The 21717-nt window shown below is 47.4% G+C and overlaps 1 protein-coding gene across 1 annotated transcript in view; it reads left to right on the top strand.

The window, feature by feature from the left end:
* The window catches only part of LOC140215834 (disintegrin and metalloproteinase domain-containing protein 10-like), a 53531-nt gene that overhangs the window by 21925 nt on the left and 9889 nt on the right, over positions 1–21717 (top strand). The window contains exons 6-10 of the mRNA XM_072286143.1: positions 5156–5346; positions 11098–11278; positions 13149–13305; positions 16287–16419; positions 20218–20533. Coding sequence (XP_072142244.1) covers positions 5156–5346; positions 11098–11278; positions 13149–13305; positions 16287–16419; positions 20218–20533 — 978 coding nt within the window. The remainder of the gene's footprint in view (positions 1–5155; positions 5347–11097; positions 11279–13148; positions 13306–16286; positions 16420–20217; positions 20534–21717) is intronic.

The following is a 21717-nucleotide window of genomic DNA, read 5'->3' as shown; positions in this document are numbered from 1 at the left end:
CTTTTGTAACCCGACAAGGAAGGAGGGTTTGTAGCCATGCCGTCGGTAATGTTGAATGAAAAAGCTCTGCAAGCCATCTAGAAGAATTTCAAGTTAACGAAACAACCCAGGAAAGGAAAAGAGCCATGCCATCTCTTTCTGTGAAGATCTTGGTCTACAGAAGCTCGCTAATGGTGTTAAAAATGTAGGGATAATAGTTTACATGTATTATTTACAGCAAATACGCACAAAGATGATGTACCGTTCAGATGTATTGTAAGTGAAAGAGGTTCCTGGCACAACAACGTTAGCCGTTACCTTCTAAAACAGCTTAACACCTTGGTAGTAGGTGACCCGTTTATCATAGCTTTTCTAGGCGAGTTCAAGTCGCTAGGATGCACGTTTTCCCCAGATGTTGTTGGTTTTTTCTACTCTATTCCGCAAAAATAATTGTTAGCTGCCGTGCTGAGCTACGTTTAGGCGAACTTCATTGCACAGGATAACTTTATTGCACTCCAGCAGTTTCATTTCTGCTCAACAGCTGTTTCTTTTCAAGGCCAGTTGTATGGTCAAAAGAAAGGAATCTGTATTGGCTCGTGCGTGGCCCCCATACTTTGCAACATTTTCCTTGCGGGCATCGACAGAGCGTTATCCAAAGTGTTTGACGGAAAGGCAACGTGTTTAAGGTTTTTAGGTATGTAGATAATTTCTTAATTTTACGGACGAGCCGACCCCCCATGACTTACTCACATACCATGCAGGGCATTTTATCTGATTTTAAACAGCAAGGCAAAGGTTTACATTTGACTTTTGTACTAGTCCAGAATAACAGCTTGCAATTGTTTGATACTGACATAATCCTTACTGACGAAGGTGCCTGCTTGATGTATCGGCCCCGTGCCCGCAAAGAATTGGGGTCGCATGAGTCGACACACTCCAAGACTGTGAAACGTGTGATTGCTACTATATATGTTCCTTGAATCCGTCCTCAAAAAATCGTGCTGTCATAAGGTATGGGAAAGCTTTCATTAACAGATTTTGAAGATGAAGAAGCCGGCTTTCCTTGTTTGGTTTTTAGCGCAGTTTCGGGCGCATTGTTGAAAAATGTGAAAAAAGAAAGAAATAGAAGCAGTGAAGAAGGTCAATCATTGGAAAAGAATGTTAAACCAGTGATGATACTGTATTCCCACGAATTGGCGCATAATCTTTAACACGTCACCATGAAATACGAAATTCCTGCGGTTTTTTCAGTGTCCCGAAAACTTGCTGCTTTGTGCCGCCTGATTGCTGTTTCTGTACTTCAGTAATGGGCACACATCATTGCATGGTGCAGCTATATCTGAAACGACTCCGCACAGCGCAATGGCGGCACACATTGTAGCGATCTTGCTACCGATGAATGCGCGTGACATCGCCGAATAAGGGCAGTGAAAGTCACCTCAAGACAAGTAATTACGAATTTGTTAATAGAAATACGTACACAAACTAATCAACGAAGTCAAAATGAACGGGTTAATAAAAGCACAAGTTGCGCTCCACCGCTGATGCAATTCCGCTGCGTACGCCGACAAACAACCCTTCCTGTTGCAGTTCTTGCAATATAAAATTCCCTTAGTCCCTTTCTTGGAAACGTACAAAGCCGAAGTCTTACCACCTTTTGAGTACATATTCTTTTTGATGTTATGGAAGAAAGAAGTCACGATATACTTAAAGGCGAAGCAGCGCCGGCCAAGGTAGATATGTGCTGACAGAAAAAGTGGATTTAGTTCTCTACGGCGTAGGCATTGCGCTCCGACGCCGCAAAAAATGATAAGATTTCATTTGAGTACAAAATGCACATGCCAAAAGGCACTCTGCGTGGTAAGTCTGCTCAGACAGCATCAAGGTGTCATGAATCCGCAAACATAACTCAAATATTTCAACGAAAATGAAACAGTCATACCATATGCAGCCGCCCGAACAGCTATCCTCGCCCTGAGCTACCGCTTGCACATTTCTCAAGCAAATACAATATCGAGGATGTCTTCCGGCGAAATGAATAAGGCTGTTAAAGTAGTACTTGCCTGAAATAATTTAATAATTTAAGCCCCTTAAAAACGAGGCGAGGGGAAAACCTCGCATTTTAGCAAAATTAACAGCAGTTCTAAATGAAGCAACTAACAACAGTTCTACATGCTCGATGCTACGCATAAAAAAAAATCATTGACTCGCCATCCCGGCCCTGCGAAAATGGATGTCCAGCGAAGCTGTTGAAAAGCATCCCAACTGTTGAGGGGGGTATGGAATACTTTATTGCTTTAGAGTAATGGTAGTAATGGTAATTTAAAGTAATGGTAACTTTGACAGCATGCTGCCGCCCATAGCGGTGCTGCAGCAACATTGAAATCAGTTGCTAGCGGCTGGTTCTCTTATGTATGAAAGGGTAGTGACGTCACGCCCCACGTCGCAAGCTGCCGTCGGCGCGGCAGCTTGCGCACCAGTAATTTTTTTTTTACCAGGAAACTTATGCGGGGAGCGCTACGTGCTTGGCATTGTTATTAGGAGAGCCTATTATCAATTATATGGTTCGGATTATTGTTGTAAGCTTGTTTTTTTTTAAACGTATTGTATGCGAGATTCCAAAGAATATACGCACCGTTTGCTTCACTTTGCTGAGTGCTTGACGCCTCTGCCTCATGGGGGTACAAGCCACTGCTCCTGGCCCTGCAATGACGCCGGGATCGGCCCACATTTTTGCTGACGGACAGGGACACGAAAAATGTCGACTAATTAGAGGCTGACAGCTTCGCTGTAACATATCCAAGAGCATGAACTGCGCGACAGCTGATGCGACGATTTAACGGGGTGCGTAAAACCAACAAAATCAGTCCTTGCAAGCCTCAGCAGCTTTAACGCGCCACACGATACAATCGCACAGTCGTGCAACCTAGCAAGAGCAACACGCCAAAGAAGCGGCAAACGGCACAGGTGGAAAGCGACATTCAGAACCTAAGTGAATGCCTCTGAAAGCGAGAAAGTTTGACAACAAGAAACTTCCCGCCCAACGGCGGCGATTAATTGCTGCCGTTTCTCCCGTCCATGAGGCCTCGCAAGGAATGATTAGAACCGTGTCGCCGGGAATTTTGTGCATGTATTTTAGCACCAAACTGCGCAACAATTGTTCTCGGACATGCCTTCAATCTTTGCCCACCACAGACGTGCGTGCGACGGGTGTTGGTTATTTCTCTCCGAAAACGTCAATCAAACAGAGAAGCATGATGAATGATGACGAATTCTCAGGTTTTAAGGTGCCAAAACCACGACTTGATTAGGAGGCCCGCCATAGTGGGCATTCGGATTAGTTTTCATCACCTGGGGTTCTTTAACGTGCTCCCAATGCACGGAACACGGCGTTCTTGCATTTTGCCCTCATCAAAATGCAGCCGTCGCGGCAGGGATTTGATCCCGCTACTTCGTGCTTAGCAGCGCAACACCATAGCCGCTAAGCCACCATGGCGGTTAGAGAACGACGCAGGAAGCTACGGCGGACGGCTCTTTCCTTTCAAGAGTGCACTTAGCGAGGCCGCCGCCAGTGACGCGTCCGTCAGGGCGCCCTATGCGTAGAAGAGGCGGTGTTCTAACGGCGCGCTGCCTGTTGCTTCGTCCAACGTTTGTTCTTGCTTTCCGCCGCAGTCTTTTTGGGGTGTTTTCTAGCTTACTCGCTAGTAGCATCTTGTTTCATTGCGCTGCCCTACCCCTGGTGCGCCTAGTAAGCGTACGTTGACGTTATTGATATTTTCTTTCTGTGTTTTGACGCACATAGAATGAACTGAAGCAATGGCCCGGACACTCACGAATACGACCAACGACGTGCGAGAACGACCGAATATAGTGACTTGCCTATAAGATTATTGATCCACTGCCGGGACAATACGAGTAGTGCTGAAGATGTCCCAGGACTGCTGAACCGCATAGCTCGCAGAATATATTCTGAAGGTAATAATAATAATAATTGTAAGCAATATTATTATTCGTAGAACAACCTGAATACTTGCCTCGTGTCAATTCCGCACACATTACGTGGGAATAATGCGTAAAGCAGGCAGGCTGAATTATGACAATGCTCGCAGAATCATTGAGCACATCGGAATACATAAAGAACGTTGTGAATGAGCTTCTGGCAATCATGTCCCGTAGTTGCGCTGTGAAAGACTTAGTGATGCTCGTTTTTTCATTTGTTCATTCGGCTGTTTTCCAAATTTCTTTACGGTGGAAAACTTAATGACTCCCAAACAATGTACTGTTCAAGGCATCACTGCATTTCAATTATGAGGGAGAATGCTACAGGCATCCCGTTGTGCTTGGCCAGAGTCTGGCGCGGAACAGTCCAGTCACGAGGAGAAGCTGAGCTGTTTTCATTCAGGGGGCCCTTCACAGCAACTTGGAAGCTGGTAAAGGTGGTAAAGACTTCAGCCGCCCATGTCACGACGTTCCTCACGCCAGGCTTGGCAGTGGAAATTTCGGACCAGTAGCATGACGTCATAAAACAGAGCTCACATGGTCTTGTGCTATAAAGGTGGCATGGCCGGGTGTGCGACCGAGGCTTTATGCTGAATTCCGGTCTCGCGGCACCTCCGATTGCTCTAGGAGCAGCTGAACGTTCTGCTCCGGGAAGTTTCTTTTCTGGTTTCGATCTCGAGAAGTCCCCGCATCGTTCTAAAATAAGTCGGAGCGTGGTAGGAACCAGTAGGAACCACTCGAATGCTCCATTAGCAGCAGCTACGTACCGGCTCAACTCTTTGGTGAAACGATGTATTCCTACCTGATGCCGCGATTTCGGTGTTTTTCTGACCATTAGCAAAAGTACCGGAGCATTTCTGAAAGCTCTCACCGCTGCGGTCCTTCAATGGCTATGACGTCTTGCTACTGAGCACGAGGCCGCTAGTTCGGTTACCGACTGGGGAGGCCGAATCACGATAGGACAAAATCCAAAAAGCCTGGCGTACTCCAATTTGGGTGTACATTAACGTACCCCATGTGGTCAAAATAAACTTAGAGCCCTCCAACACTGCATCTTTATTAGCCCCAGTGTTGGTTTGACTTGTTAAATACTACAATTAATTAATTAATCAATTAATTAATTAATTTGTGAGAGGCGTTTTAAGGCTATAAGTGGGCGTCTGTTGATGCTTCGCAGTGGGTACCGGTGGATTCTGCGAGCGCTACCGTACAGCCATCGAACTGGACCCTCTCGACGACAGGTACATACAGACCAAGCTCAGTTTGAACACCGGAATCACTACCCTGTTCAACTACAACCACTACGTGGGCATACACGTGGCGTCACTTACGCTCGCCCATGAGATCGGACACAGCTTCGGTGCACCCGTGAGTCACTGGATGAGCATGCATATAATATCTAGGCAAAATAATGAATGCATATATAAATAATAAATGCGTATATAATCTAGGCAAAAATACACAATCAGAAAACCAGTGGCACAAATTGTTGAAACGTTGGTATCTCAGAATTTACTCTCTCAGTGCTTATTCCAGAAGATAACGGGTCATCATGTCTAAACTGCTTAACGATATAGGCATTTATACTGGAATTGTTCAGCGGCACGAGATTGAAATAGGTCAGCTTGATTGGCAGCAGATCAGTAGGTTGAAGAGGTTGCGCTGCCCACCCCTGGGAATATGTTCAGCTTGATCGACTGGTGAAGTTAATTACTGGCGCGGCGAAAAACAATATACCTGCATTAGAGTAGGACGAGAAAACTCATTTTTGCGTTGTAACTAACTGTACCTGCAAGAGTGAAAGCATGGTGCCACCGCGTGGGCAGCTGTTTTTGTTGCCATGCGCAAGTTTATATCGTCACATTGTGGTGACGATGAAGAATCACTGTCTGTCAAGAATCTAACTTCTTCATCATCACCATCGTCAACAACAACAACATATTTTTATGTTCGCTGTAGGGTGAAGGCCTTTCGTACTGATCTCCAATTACCGCTGCCTTGCTCTAGCTGGTTCCAAGTTGTGGGAAATCGTGGCCTCGTTCTTGTGTTCAGAAAAACAGCAACACTCAAATCCTTACGCTAGTACTGTCGAGTAATGTCGTCGGACGTGAACTGACAGTTCAGGTGTTAAAGTCCGCCCGCTTTTTATAGCTGTGTAACTGAACGTTCCAGAAAAATTTCTGTTGCTGCAGCGTACATTCGGGAACGTACACAACACCATTCCCGTGACACATGCAATCTGATTATACGAGACCATTTGGCTATAAAATCGCCGGCAATATTAAAGAAATATCCGATACGGCAGGCGCGACTTGCGCCGGGCGATAACTGGAAACTGGAACTTTATGCCTATTTTTTTTTCCAAGTCCTTATCTTGCCAGTTTATTATTTAACTACAAAATATGCGCCTAGAAACATTTGTCACCCTTTCATTTCGCGTATAAATGACTATATTGTTGTTGGTGCCTATATTAGATTTTCGGAGCCCAAAATTGTTTTTCTTCATGTGTTGTCTTAGCCTAATTTGGTTATCACCCGCGGGAAAACTTGGGTGAAGGCAGCCAGCTATTACCACAAACACTTTACACGTGCAAAAGCTACTATTAACAGCCTTGCAGCAGACGAGAGTATCCCTGTGAGAAGGGCTCCACGCTTGAACGTGACTTAGGGTACTTATACGTTCACTTCACGTTTCTAGCCGAAACGATCGAGGAAATTGAATGCTCCGGCGCAACTCGGTATGTGGGGCTCGTTTTAGATGTTCAGGAAAGGCAGGAAGTGTAGCGCATCAAGAATGAGGCCACAAGAACAAATAAAACACTGACACGAGTACTGATCACCAAACATCGTCTTAATATTGCGGGGAAGCTTACTGTTGCGGATGCAAAAACTTAGCATACGTGCCATGCGAGCAGCCGAGGCGATGAGGGTGACAGTACGACCGGGTTCCCGAGGGACACATGGAAAAGAGCCCATTGAACTAGAAATTTCTAGTACACAACGGGTTCTATTCAATATGTTGCTCGGTATACAGGACGTGCAGTACAATACTTATATATATATATATATATATATATATATATATATATATATATATATATATATATATATATATATATATAAGACACCGCTAGATTTAACTTGTGTCGCCGCTTGATGGCAGCTACAGAAAGCAGCCGTGCAGTGAAGGTTGCCACATGTTCCAGAGGAGCGGGCATATATGTGTAACAAAAATAGAGGGGCTCGATTTCTGTTAATAATAACCACATAAATCCATTCAACAATGAAGTCAAGGCAAGCATAGGAAGAATCAGCTGTGTTTCTAACTAAAATGTAGAACACAATGAAGAAAAGGAAAATGAAAGTCGCCGAAAAGATAGCTTTAGTTTGCCGCCAGTGGGAGCTGATCCCACAACCTGCGTGTTATGTGTGCATTGCATTACCAATTGTGCTACGGCGACGGCTATAAATCCGGCCGCTATCTTGGGTGTTCATGTTTGCTAGATGTAGCCTTGGTAGTATTAGCCAGTGTCACTTAGGGCCGTGGCGGGCGAATGCGAAACATCCTTTTTTTTTCGCCCGATGGCATCACGCAACACGTGAATTTAGTAGAGCAGTCACATGGCTAAAATACCACGGTATACATGCTACCTAATGACACCAATGCTGCAGGTTCGATACCCTCGCTATGAATGAACGAGAGAAAAAGATAAACCGAGAGGCTCGATTTTTGTTAATCATGACCATATAAAGCCAACAGACAATGAAGCCAATGAGGCATGTGTTATGCACGACTTGACGAGTACAATCCACTACCTTGCCTAAAATCCGGTTTGCTGACTTTACAATTCACTAGTTGTCAGCGCTTGCTTTCCTACTTGCGGCCGGTGTAGGTTCGCTTGTTGTAAATGTAAAACATTTCTGCCCGTGACCTTTTCACATACCTGTAGACACAACTGCCCTCGTTATATGCGAGGCAGCTATAGACCGTTTTGTTGAGGGCGCCGCCATTTTATGATCACAGCGCGGTGTGTAGTTCGGCGCCATGGTGGTATGTGGGATCGTCAACAGCACGTCGAATGTGCTGTTGACGACAAGTGATAAGTTTTCGCGTTTTATTAAGAGGTCTCAACAATTTTTTGCTATTGGTAAACTTCTTAGCATGTGTTTACTAAACCTTAAACTTCGACATGGCCTCAAAACCGTATGACAACGGGCCTACACGCGTTGCCACAGGTCTGCCTGCGATTGAAGTAGGAGGCGAGTCAAGTCTAAGTATGGTCGATACGTAACATACGTGAAACGTATTATTATTGTATGTCTAACATGAAACTCCATTAAGGTATCACTTAAATAATAACAATCAGAGGTGTCTCCGTGTGCCAAGCGGTTGCCGCACGAGCCTGCATCTCAGTCGATGTAACTATCGTTACCTGGATTGGGATGCGCGCTCCGAGGAAACATGTTTTGCTAGACTTCCTGCTCCTAAAATTTTCGTGTTTGTTTAGCTGGCACCCTGTCATCAAGCTTTACAAAATAGAGAGGCTGTGATATAACTCTACCGGTAGGACATTGTGCAGAGCCCTCGATTAAACGACGCGGTTATACAGTGGCCGCGAATATGCCGCGATCAACGAGGCGCACGCGATGCGTTGAAAGAATATGGCACTCTCAGATTTCGAGTGGTGCTTGTGCAAGGGTGCCTCGCCGGCTCGAGGGAGCTAAGGAAACGAACAACTGTTATCTGCAATCTCAACTATATTTTCTGCAATAATACAGCGCGCGACGCTCGGCGTCGGCTGTACAGCCTGCCGGCGAGATTCGGAAGCACGGGCGAGCATAAGAACAAAGGGGGGGGGGGGGGCACACGGTATACATTGCTTTGGTTACAGAACGAAGAAAGCCAATCATGATAATCTCAGAACGCATTTGAACAGAATAACTTTAATCAGCGTGCGCGAAGACCTATTTAAATTCGCCAATTTAACACTAGTTCACCGTATCGAATACTCCACCTTTCATTCACATCCCACTTTGATCGCGTGTACCAAGTTCGTCGCCGTGCGCTCGCTGGAAACAAAATCTTCTGAACATACACGCAACGAAGCTCACGGCGTCAACTGCCTTCTGTTTGTGCTTCCAATCCAAATCCAAAGCTTGTCTGCAATCGCAGCGGCGGAGTCCCCGGAATCACCGCGGCTGAAGGTGCACTGAACGCTCGCTTCCAAAAGTAATTTCTTGCAGTCTAATACAGCACTGTCGAAGCCCGTTGAGCTTGAGTCATCGGACATCGCAGCCATCACAGACGGAACACATTCGAATCGCACTAACTCGCAATGACATCGCTATCGTCCCAAGCTGCCGCTGAGGGAAACGGCGATCCGCACATAAGGGCGCGCGGAGAGCCTTTCCTCCTCTCTGGCTTGGGCGATCCGGCGCGGCGCTGCTTGAAAGTATTGCTGTCGCGTGATGCGGAACGATTTCGGAATGTTTTAGATCGTACTTTGTGAAATTTACGCCATGTCCGTTCATATAAGGTCGTCAGGGAAGCCTTTTGGTGCGTCGGTAACTACAGTAGGCGGAAATATCTCTTGGGGGCGCAAAAATGTGACGCGTTTTACCAGCCGCGGTGTACGCACATTATCAGTCGCGGTGTGTGTATGTGTTGTGAACTATTTTGTTTATATCGGTTTTAATTCAACAAAGAAAACCGGTGTCTCTGTATTAACAGCATGAAATCGTAAATATGCTCACTATCGAATCGCTTGGCGTAGGGAGTAAAACATAAAGCATAAGTGCGCATGCTCGTGCACGGCCAACCTAAGGCAACCACGAAACATCAAAGCGGCCGGCGCTATCAAATATTTGTGATGCACCGGCATCGTTCTCGCGCATTTCAAGTCTAGTAGTCTTCAAATTACCATATGTCTACGCTAGCCTTGCTGCATGAGGCCGATGGCGCTGCTCAACACAGCGATCACTGCGGTTGGTGAACCAGCACGATACATATGTAAGCTGGGCGCTTCGGCATTGCCTTTTTGGCCTGCATACAGCTATAACATATGAGAGGGATCGCATGAAAAGAATGCGATGCCTATTTTTGAGGACAAAATTTCCGTAATACGTGTGAGTTCGTCGTAGAGAACGGAACGAACACAACCGAAAAAAAAAATTACGTTATCATCATCTTTCTCGAAAAAGCAAGAGAACACCGGCTAACGCCGCAATAGGACCTCGCATAGTCACGCCGCACAACGTTTATAGATATATAACTGCTGATGCCGTATGCTTGGACCATGCGGTATATAGAACAAAGATATATATGTAATCCAGCACCTACCACTGCTTAGGACGCTCGCGCAGTTCGTAAACAGTCCATTTGCTGGACAAGCTTAATTCAGACTGTAAGGTATGCTGCTATTACTTGCCAAAACTATTTTATTCAGGGGCGGAAACCTCATCTATCGAACCAAGTAGCCACGCAATGTAACCTGCAGCGAACAGTTTGAACGCTTGTCAAAGTATAACATCACAGCTCCTATCGTAGCAGAACGGTACCCACGCTGTTACGATCGTCGCGTATGTTTAATGGCTCCTAAACCGCAGCTTATAAATAGAGGATAATACTGCAATAAGGTCACATTAATGATTGGAACATTCAGAAATACACAATTGATCTCCGAGGCTGATTGTAGGCTCAAATATGCGCGCACACCATCGCGCTGCGTGTTCCGTCCACCTCAACGCCAGCAGAAATTCCGGCCATGACGCCTTAAACCACTTCAGCACGTCTCACAGAACCGTTTACCACGTAGAATACGCGCGCCATACTAAACAAACCGCACGACCGCGAGAACAAGCGCCAGAACCAGCCGCCGAGTGTATACCTGCCATGCAAAAGACCGCTTTCACCCAAGCCAGTATGGCGCTGCTCATAGGCGGCGCCACTGCGTTCACAATATGGCAGCGCCTACGAAAAAACGGTCTATACGCGTATGCGCGTACAAGTACGAGGAGGAGAGCAGTGCGGCGCGCTTGCTCAAGGGTGCGTTCCTCCTCGCCGATCAAACGGTATATACGGTGTGTGTGCGTGTGTGTTCTTTTTTTAACTTTTAACAGCACGATCATGGCAGCGTGTGCGACCCGTCGGGTCCTGACGGCAAGTACCTCATGTACGAGTCTGCAACCAAGGGAACTGCGCGAAACAACGACAAATTCTCGTCGTGTAGCATTCACAACATCAGCGCCATCCTGGTGCCTGTCATCGTGGGCAAGTCGAACCGCGAAAACTGCTTCCAGAGTAAGTGCTTTGCCTTCCTTGAAGTGCTTAACAGTGTTAGAACAAGGAAGGGCACCGAAGCCAACGTTTCCACAAAGGGACCTCCCTTCGTCAGTGCCCTAATTGTCCACACGTTTTCTCCAGCAACATTCCTCTTTCTACCACGGTTATGCATTGCAAGCTGTCATGCTCCTGTGGGCAACTTTCTTGTTACGGTTGCCTTCCGCGAGGGACCGATACATGGGCCACATAGTGAGTGTATACAGACGAACAACGTTAACATATTTTCATTCTACGGCGACGCTCAGCTGCATCGGTTAGGGTGTGAAAAGGATATATGCAAAAATATCCGCATCACTATTTCACGATGACTGTCAACGATAATGCGTTTAGCATTGAATCAATACGGTGACACAACGTGTTGTCACCACCGAAACGAGTTATGCATGAGGCGCGCACTGCAGCGCTACTCCTCTACGGTGCTCACCAAGAACATTCGATGCCATCTAGCGGTGGCGCCGCGAAGCTTGCGCGTGGCCTCCCATATTCATGACACGCCGGTGCGTGCGAACGCCGAGAAGCGCCTCATGCGGCAACCGGGCTCCTCTCGCGCTTTTTACTTGACCCGCTGCGTGGTCTAGTGGCGCTGCCTGCCGAGAAGTTCGCGCGTAGCCTCCAATATGAGAAGCGTGGCGCGCAGGTGCCTGCGAACCCTGAGAATTGTTCACTGGTTCACTGGCTTCACTCAGTGACCCAAGTTGGCGAGACGTTCATTGAAGATCGGCACATGCCCAGTGCATTGGTGGCGCATCCCACTGAAGCGTTGACGTGAAAGACGTCCATTCGAGCGGAACATACACAGCGCATTTGTGTTGCAGCCTGCTAATGCGTTGGGTTAAAGTCCTTGAGGAACCCTTGTGACGTGCGTTTGAGTCCGCTCAGCAGCGGATAAATTTAAGGGATCTTTTTTCGACGTTTTAGAGCTTCACCTTCTTAGTGGCACATACCTTAGTTAACCAGGTTGGCGTCAAATGCGTTCATTGAAGAGCGGCACACACCTACTAGCACACACCCAGTGACCTAAATTGGTATCATAGAGGTTCCTTGAAGATCCGTAAAAACCGAGTGGCACATACCCAGTGCTTCAGGTCTGCGTCAGAGTTTCATTAACACCGGTACCTACCTAGTGCCTCATCTACAATGACCCACGTCCGCATGAAAGAGGTGCGTGAAGAGCGACACATATGTACACACTGCCACATACTCAATGACCCAAGTTGGTCCGACTGTTGGTTTCGAACCCAGTTCCCTTAGCACAGAAGCTCGATGCGCTAACCATGCATGGACTGCGCAGTGACTCAAGAAGGCGGGAAAACGGTTACATACATACATACATACATACATACATACATACATACATACATACATACATACATACATACATACATACATACATACAATACCGGTCGGGCCGGTATTGCACTATCCGGGATCGGCCCACGTGTGGGGTTTTTTCTTTACGACACGAAAATTTCCTTGGACGGTAGAGGAGGCATACAGCTTCGCTGTAAAACTGTGAGTGAATAGTGTATAACGAGAAGAATAACGGAGTAGTGTTCTCCCTCAATGTCTCTTTTATTAACCTTCGTGGCGCTCTTCATGTTTACAACCATATTAACCCAGCAAACTAAAGTTCTAACGCTTTCATAACAAATCTTGTATCTACGACGAAGAGCCAATTCTCTTGAAGATAATGCATGGAAGATAATCTTATGAGACAGCATCATATTCTATTTTAATGAGATCCTTCTCAGTGGTCTAGTCGTCGCTGACTATACAAAGAGCCTCTCCTTGTGTTATCTCCCATGTCGGATGAATGGACACACACAAGGACACAGAGGCCCCATCTGTGGCAACAACATCGTGGAGGGCACCGAGGAGTGCGACTGTGGCATGGACGAGAGCGAGTGCACCGACAATTGCTGCCACCCACGGCACGGAGAAGACGGCACGCTTGGCTGCCGGCTCAAGGGACCAGCGGCGTGCAGGTGAGTGCCCACCTCTTACACTCTCAAAACGTTAACGTTTGTAAAGGTACACAGTTTTTACACCTTATGAATAACGAACGTTCTTAAAGGGCGGCGGTGTATTGGGTGTTTTAACGCGACAGCGTTAAGGGCCCAATAGGGAGTTTTAGTGTTGGGGACGCAAGCGGCTTGCGTACGCAAGAGCTAGGGGCGACGTTACTGCGCATGCGCAGACCGCAACGTCTACTTGCGTCCTTGGGTTGTGGGAGCGGCCGAAAACATCGCTGCCCCTAAGAGGTCACGTTACACACGTGACTCTCGCGGTGTACGAGAACTTACGAGAAGCGAGACCTGCCGAGTCGAGCCGCGCTCCATGTGCATCTCACCAGACAGACGGAGATAATGGCTGCGCCAACTGCACCGGCGAGGCCGAGTGCGCGTGTGTACTTCACGGCCGACGTGGACGTCCAAGTTCTGCGTGAAGTCAGGGCGATCAACCCATTCGAGGATGTGTCGCGGTGGGCGGTAATCGCAAATAACCTCCTGCTGGTGCTTGTAAAGCATTTTTCAGCCCGGAGCCTGCGGGACCGCGTAGACCTGCTTCTCGCACAGTTCGCCGCACGTGACCGAGCGAACCTAAGAAAGTAAGTGTGCTGTTCGCTCCGCAAACACTCTTGCGTCGGCGTCCGGGGTCGGACGCCGTTTCGGCAAGGATTTTCGAGCCACGCATGCCCAGGCCCTCCATGTGACGCAAGGAAGTTACTGAACTAATTGCATTTCTCAAGCTGAAATACGTAGAAAAATCGTAAGGTAGGACTTACACACAACCTACAGACATGATAGCTCTCGCACTGTAATTTGAATATACGAGATAGCATAATTATGATACGCGAAAGCTCAAACAAATCCCCTTTCCATCGTTTCTATCATTCATAGACCGGCGCCGGCGTCCGCCATTTGCGCGCGCCGGCGGGTGAATATTTCGGAGTCCACGGAGCGGCGCATCCGCTTCCATGAAACCCTTTCAGATGGCGCTCTCATCCGCCATATCGCGGCCCACGCAAGAGGCCGCGTTTCTACCAGAACGCCTACCTTCCTGCATAGCGTTCGCCGCGAGCGTTTCCCGGTAAACAATATTGTTACATGCGCTGGAGTTGCCCGGAAGCGTGAGAAGCAGTCGGGGATCTTTGAATGCTGTCGCGTTCCACTCTTAACGGCGAATTTTTCGATTTTTCGTTCTGAGGTCGGAAGGTAGATACTATTAAAGCTTGCACGTACTGCATGCACCTAAATGCATCGCCATATGTCATGTTTCAGAATATCTAGTGCGATGCGTGGCGCCGCGGTATACTTATTTCTTTTTGTGTGTAAATATTGCTCCGAGTGAAGTCACCTTTCAGTGTGTCAGAAACTATCGATATGTATGACCCAGACTCAGTTGTGCGTCACGGTTGTTTAAGCTTAAGACCGCTGATTACCTATGAGACCTAAATATCTGAAGCTTTGTAAATATTATTGCGCTTAAAGGATGTATTTCATGTTGTCCCAGCTATAAAAGCACACTCGCATTTAGAGTAGGCGCGTCACTAGGTTGTGCCGGATTACTCCTGGCTATTGTACTAAACATGGAATTAGTTCTTTTTTTAGGTGTTCATTCTTTAATGCGTTTAACGTTGTACCTGGCTCTTATGCACGCTTTTGAGAGACCATTTTAGCGTGTGTACTTGTGTACGCGTGAGGCCGTGCGTATATGTTGCTTGATAAATTATGTGCATCCAAGCTGTCTTGTCCCCAAGAAGATGTCGTGGGGGCCAAGCCTTCTTCACTCATTGCTTGCAGTGGATAGTCGCAGTGTTAGAAGCACTTGTGTGTGAATAATAAAAGCGTTATCCCGGCAGCGATAACTGATTGCGAGCCAGTACGCGAAGTCTGACCAGCACAGTAATGAAACCAGAGGCGAACACTAGATTGTCAGATAGCGCATCAGCTATTGCACCGTCAGAAACCAGAAAAAAAAAAAATCGTGTGAATGTCGCGCTACTCAATTATAAGGAGTGTTGTCCTTCTGGGAGTAAAACGGAAATAAGGCTTCGGTGATTCATTTAAATTTAGTGTTGTTCGCGTGTTAAGCTTTAAATACGTTACCGTACATTTTTGCAAAATTAAATATTGTATTGCTCTTGCTTTCTTTCCCCTCTTCGTTCTCTGTTTTTGGAATTAGTGCATGCGAGAGCAAGGCTGTATCATGGAATGATTTAAGCTGTCCTCTAAATCTGAGTAAAGTTTGGCGATTTCACAAGGTGATCATAAGTGGAGGCCGCTGTTATTCTTCCGTCACATTTTTCTTGTTTTTCTGTTAGTATTTTAGTTCGGTAGAGATGAAATCACTCACAATATTTCTTGCGCCGTTCCTATTATCTGTATGTTTTCTTTACTGGTGACTCGTATTATTTCGTATCTTTTAAAAGCTTCTTTAGTGTTTCCTTGGGCCCTTGGTTTCGATATTGAAGTAATGAACGATTTACAAAATTTTTCCCTGTCTGTACTGTACGTGTTCGATCTTATCAATATTCAGATCAATGAACAATGTTAAAACAATTAAGGAACTCTGAAAACACCCTGTTGATTTCATGTCACCTATTCTTAATATCACGTCCCTTTTTCACCCATGCAGAGCTGCAATCCCCAGAACACAAAAAATTAGGCCGACCTCTCTGCTATTAGTGGAATAAAATTTTATATTTATATTCATTTGCTATAAAATGAAATTTACGAAACGAGGAAAAAAAAAAAGATAAGCAGTGAGTTAAGTTTGCGCTTTTAAGACGTTGTGTTTTCAAGTCCTTGACGAATTTTATTGAAACTTTTGTTTAAGGACAAAATTTACCAGCTCGGGAAGCTTTATAAGGCCTCTGTTTAGAAAGTTGAAATAGGCTCTTCGATATTAATGCAAAAGGTAACAAAACAAAAACAAACAAGTCCATTAAAAAATTATTTCACAGTCCTTCTGCAGGTGTTTGCTGTTCCGTTGACTGCAAAATGGCCGCCGAGGGAAAAGTGTGCAGCGATGAAACCGAATGCACGGAAGCCTCATACTGCGAATATCCTTTGATGCATCGCTATGTGTTTCGAGCTGTAATGCTACTATTGGTCCCGAAGTGTTTGAGTGGCGCCTTCTCGCGTGCGGCGTGAGCGGGGGGCTCCACTGTCACGGCTGCGCGCTGGCTCGCTGCGTGATGGCACCTTGACGCGCTGTCTGTCGATCTGCTGGAGTTTTAAGCACGAAATCATAGAGAAAGAAATTAAACAAGAGGAGACACTCGGGGCAAAAACTGGCAACAGGAAATACGTCACGCTAGTATTAACGCTGACCGTTTGCTGAAACGATCATCGAAAAAAAGAAGAGAATGTGAAATGTGGTCAACAGAAATTGTTTCATTTTTTTATTTTTTCCCGGCAGAAGTATATCTGCGTATAAATTAAACTTTACGGCTTATTTCCGTTGCATAGCGACAGGCGAATCGGCGAAGGACGAGCCAGATACATGCGTCATTCGTCAGACACGCCGCCGAAGCGAGCGAGACCATAGAGAAAGGGATAGAATTGTATTCCTTTCTCTATGGCGAGACCGGCTGCGCATCTGAGCGTTGGCCTGTTCGGCGACCCGTCAGCCTGTTTTGCTATTTTTGGATTTCGCCTGGTTTGGTGGGCTCTTGGCGAATTCTTGCGTTCCTTCTGACCTTCGACGTGGCACCACTGCACTATTGGACTACGGCAAGGTGAGAAATATTGTTCGACAGTCTGCGACGCATTTCAAACAATTATATGCTTACGGCACGGCACCTACATAGGCTAGACTTGTGATGCAGTTAACGAAAAACAGCGCGGCCGTCGTGGCGCCATTAATTTAAATTAATGAATCGTACTGGGAGATGTTTGCGACGCTTTCTATAAGCCCCAATCTTATTTTAACTTATTTAGGTAGTTTTTGAGCACTCTAATCGCACAGGTCGCTGTGACGTAGGTTCGCGTGTACAGCGTCTTACTGCGACAAGTTTTGGCGCTCTCTCTGACCCCCAACATTATTGTAACTAATTTAGTTACTTTTTGGGGTACTTTTCAAGCGCAGTGGGCGCCTGGCGCTGTGACGCGCTTAGCGAAAAACATCTCGGCCGTGGTGCGCAGTTAAATTTCGCGCTTTAATGCACTGACAAGTTCGTGGCGCTTTTTCTGACACCCAACGTTGTCGAAAATTATTTTCGGTACTTTTTTTGTTAATTATGAGGCACGCTCGCCGCGCTTGTCGTGACGCAGCGAAAAGCAGCTCGGCCATGATGACATAGTTTGGCGCGTACTGAATCTTACTGCTACAAGCTTGTGATAATTTTTATGGCCCCGCAACAATTTAAGCCTTCTTTCGGTACTCACGCTTGTCCAAAACGCGACGCGCAATTGCCAAGAGAGATAACACGGGAGTGTGTTGCTTGCGCCGGAAGAACGTGCAAAAGATAACGCCACGGACCTAAACGCCAGGGACTTTTAACTCAGATATTTTGTCTTCTGAATGACTGAAGACAGGCTTTGCACCCTGTAAGGATTGGGGTCGGGCATGAAATATATGGTAGCTGGTCCATGCTGTCGTTCAACTCATCCACACTGAGGACGTTGTTGAAGGGAGAGACTTGTCATCGAAAACGAGGAATATGAGATTTCTTTATTTATTTATGTTTATTTATTTCATATACATCACAGGCTCCAGAAGGAGTATTGCGTGAGGGGGGTGGTACAAATAACAATTGTGGAGCAAAAACATAGTTTTTGTTACAAAAATATGAAGTATACAGTATCTACATGAGAACGTTACAGTTCATCAGTTTAGCATGACTGAAAGAAAATTCACACTGAAGAGCCGACAAAGGGCTCCTTATAAACACTGTCTTCCCTAGATCCCTAGGTGAGGGGAAAACGGCCGTTCGACCAAACGGAGCGTCCAAAGACATCGTAGCCGATCCGCCTTTGAGAGGAAGGGTTTACACACTCACTTTCGCACAGGTTTCACTGACCACACCGAAGTGAGAGGGTTTTTGCAGACACGGGTCTTGCCCTGAGCAGGCGCCTCTTGATCCCAGAGAATTGAGAGCAAAAATCTCGGCCCTCTCTGCAGTGGGGGTAGCCATCTTCTTCCACTGGCTGCCTTCCCACGTAGGGATCGCCGGAAACGAGGAGGCGGATGTCCTTGCTAAGGCCGCCGACCACCCAACCGTTCCACTCACCAGAGCAGTCGCAGCATCTGACATCTCCAGGCAGCGACTAAAACAGCTGCTCACTTCCAGCCATCCGGATAACAGGGTAGCTGCCAACCTAGCCCCAAAACTCCTCCCTGAGAACGGTCTCTCGCGACGGGACCGTTCCACATTCCTTCGTCTGCGCACGGGCTCCGTGTGGACGGCAGCTAGGATTCATGCCAAGGGACGCATCGCCTCGCCGGCCTGCAGAAGGTGCGGTGACGCCGAGACCCTCGAGCACCTACTCTGCACCTGTCCTGCAATAGCGCAGGAGCGTGCTCCAGTCACTGCCACCTACCGGCGGTATGGACTCCCGGCTACCTCAGAAACACGCCTACTCTTCCCGGCCCTCTATCACCTTCCAGCACTGGCAAGCCTGCTTGAATATGTGTACTCAAACGGGCTCCTAGGTCGCCACTAGACTTCGGCCTCCCATGGGCCTCTGCCTCTCGCGCCGGCCATCGCCCCTGGATGATGCTCACGTATGCTGCCTGAAACCTACTCTCCCTTTCCCCCTCTATCCCCTCATCTTTTATCCCCCGCCGCCATCCCCATTACGCTGCGCCGTGCTCCCATATGGGCTGCAGAATTGAGCGTACTTTCCATCTCCCAAATCATGAAGGAGATCCCAGAGTTGACCCCGCAGACAGTGGCCGCCGCGTCTGTCCATTGAATGACGACTTCTAAGGCCCGTGAGACGGCGCCGCAAAACATCTCCTTCCAGGAGTTCCCCCCCTCCAAACAAACCGTGACAATGACGGCGAATCCACTAACAATACTTTGTCCGCCGACTGGTCTAGACATCCCGGCGCCGTTCGGTTGGGGACGCGGCGCATTGTCGTCGTTACAAAGCGAGTCGCCGCAGCTGGCCGGGCAGGTTTCGATGGTCGCTTCCCCGAAGATCGCCAGCCCCCGCAGATCGAACATAACAACCCACGCATTTATAGTGAGGAATTCTGTGTACGTAGTGTACCATCGCGTCAGCGGAGACCAAGGTGTGTCGGAAAGCCGCAGTAGCCCGCATATTTGTGCTCTTATATAAAGTGCAGGAAATAATGCCCGAGATCGGGAGAATGCATGGAAATCAGATGTTTTCTTCATATATTAAAGTAAAATATATTAAGTAAGTATATTAAAGCATGTATGTAAAAGGGAATTGCTTTTTTTAATGCCGCCTGATCACCACTTTCGAACGTTTCGCCTTTACACGTAGTCTTCCTATACGGTCTTAATACCAAAGTGACATGTTTGTAAGTCACTTTTTTCAGCTGATGCCATCCGGTGGAACTTCGTACGGCAACTGCTGCTGCTCTCCTGGTGCTACAACAGTGGATGAGTGCACCAAAAGCCCGGAACGAGCATTTACATACAGAAAATAACATTTCCTAATTTCAAAAGGCGTCTTGCGCCCAATTCATGAAATTGCACGTTACACAGATTCGACGGAGGCTTGTAAAGATCGTTCGCAATCATTTTTACTAAATAATGAAACGATTCCGCACAGACAGCGCGCGGTTGAGCAGCAGAAGCGGATAAGAAAAATGCCGCGCCGAGCAATGCAGCCGTCGTGACGCGTACCAGCTCGCGTTCAAAACGCGCGCGCCCGAAACTGAAATCGGAGGTGTGGTTCAGGTATTAATGCCGGCAGCTTAGTGCGCTACAGTCGTTTCGGCAGCTGGACCCGCTGGGCTATATAACGGGAGTGTCCACTCCTGCTGAATGTCTTTCTGTATGTCTTCGCGATGACCCCTTGACTTCTAACCGTGCGGGCACCGGGCGGAACGCGGCGTGTCCCAAGGCAGCGGCCAAGGCCAACATGACTGCCTGCAACAAGAACACGCAGGTGTGCATCGCCGGCGAATGCTCGGGTTCCATCTGCGAGAAGTACGGCCTGGTCGAGTGCTACCGCAGCGGGGCTGGGCTCAGCGTCGACGAGCAGTGTTTGCTAACGTGCCAGGAACGAGGTACGGGCTTACAGTAAAAAAAAATGAGACTGAAAAAACTGAAAGACTGAGGAGCATGCAAGGAACTAAATGGGCTGGGAGAGTGTTCAGGTATTTGTACAGGAATAACATTGATTCATAGTGGAGAAAAAGAACTAGGAAGCTTACCAGCAAGTATGCGTCCTGTATGGTGAGCTGCACAGCAACAAAGAACGTCAAGCGGAAAGTCAGTGAGGCTGAGATAACCTCATGGGTGGCCGCAATGGAAAAGAAACCTGCCATGCGTATCTAATTAAGAGGAAAAAATGAAATCAGGAAAGAAACAATTTATGATAACTCAAAGGGAAGCTCATTACGTTTCGAAGGAGATCAGGATGCCTTGGAACACGCACTTATAAAGCGAGATATAATAAGGAATAAGCATGTGCTTCCTGCAGTAATGCTAGGGAAACGGTGGAGCATGTTGCATTAGGATGCGAAGATATCTGTCCAACGGTCCATCTAGGATTCACTGGCCTCCTTGAACCCCTTGGGTTCAGCAAGAGCAGAGTAAATATGTCCGCAGTAGAGATTAGTAAGTGGTGATTGGAATATTGGTGGAAGGAATGTAGGGAAACGACAAACAACGGAGGCGTATACAAAAACAAAGGTCACAATAGGGTTCAGAAAGTTTGGTTATGGGAATTCATCGTGATTTTTCTTTTCTTCTTTATCATAGGTGGGCTATTGGGCGGTATAATAACAAGAGCTTAATGGCACAACCCACCAGCCCATTCCAAAGGGGACGCTCATAATATCCATGAATCCATGCGCGCTGCTGGGTTTCTCGCAACCCTACCAGATGGCACTGCCCTCCACGCATCCCTAAAGCCCCTTAAACTTCGCAAAGTAGCGGGACGCTTTGAAGAATGCCGCCTCCTCCTCGCACGCTCTGGCAGAGGCCGGCGCCGCGTCGCTATTGGCCTAATAGCATCACGTGTGCCTTCGCGCCGTTCATCAGCACCACTTTTGCTCGAGAAGCGTCTACGGAGTGGCGAGGAGTGCATGTTGGCGCCGTTGCTACGCTCGAGCAATGTAGGCGGCACCACGGTCGAGGAGGGAGCGTGAAAGAGAGGAGAAACGAGGAGGAGTGAAAGCAGACGAGGAGAGTGTCGCTACTTTACGAAGTTTAAGGAGCTTTACGCATGCCTAAAACCCCTTGATTA

Source organism: Dermacentor andersoni, chromosome 2 (genome assembly GCF_023375885.2).
Source record: "Dermacentor andersoni chromosome 2, qqDerAnde1_hic_scaffold, whole genome shotgun sequence".
Lineage (NCBI taxonomy): Eukaryota > Metazoa > Arthropoda > Arachnida > Ixodida > Ixodidae > Dermacentor > Dermacentor andersoni.
Note: the sequence above shows the minus strand (reverse complement) of the source record. Positions and strands in the feature narration are given on the sequence as shown.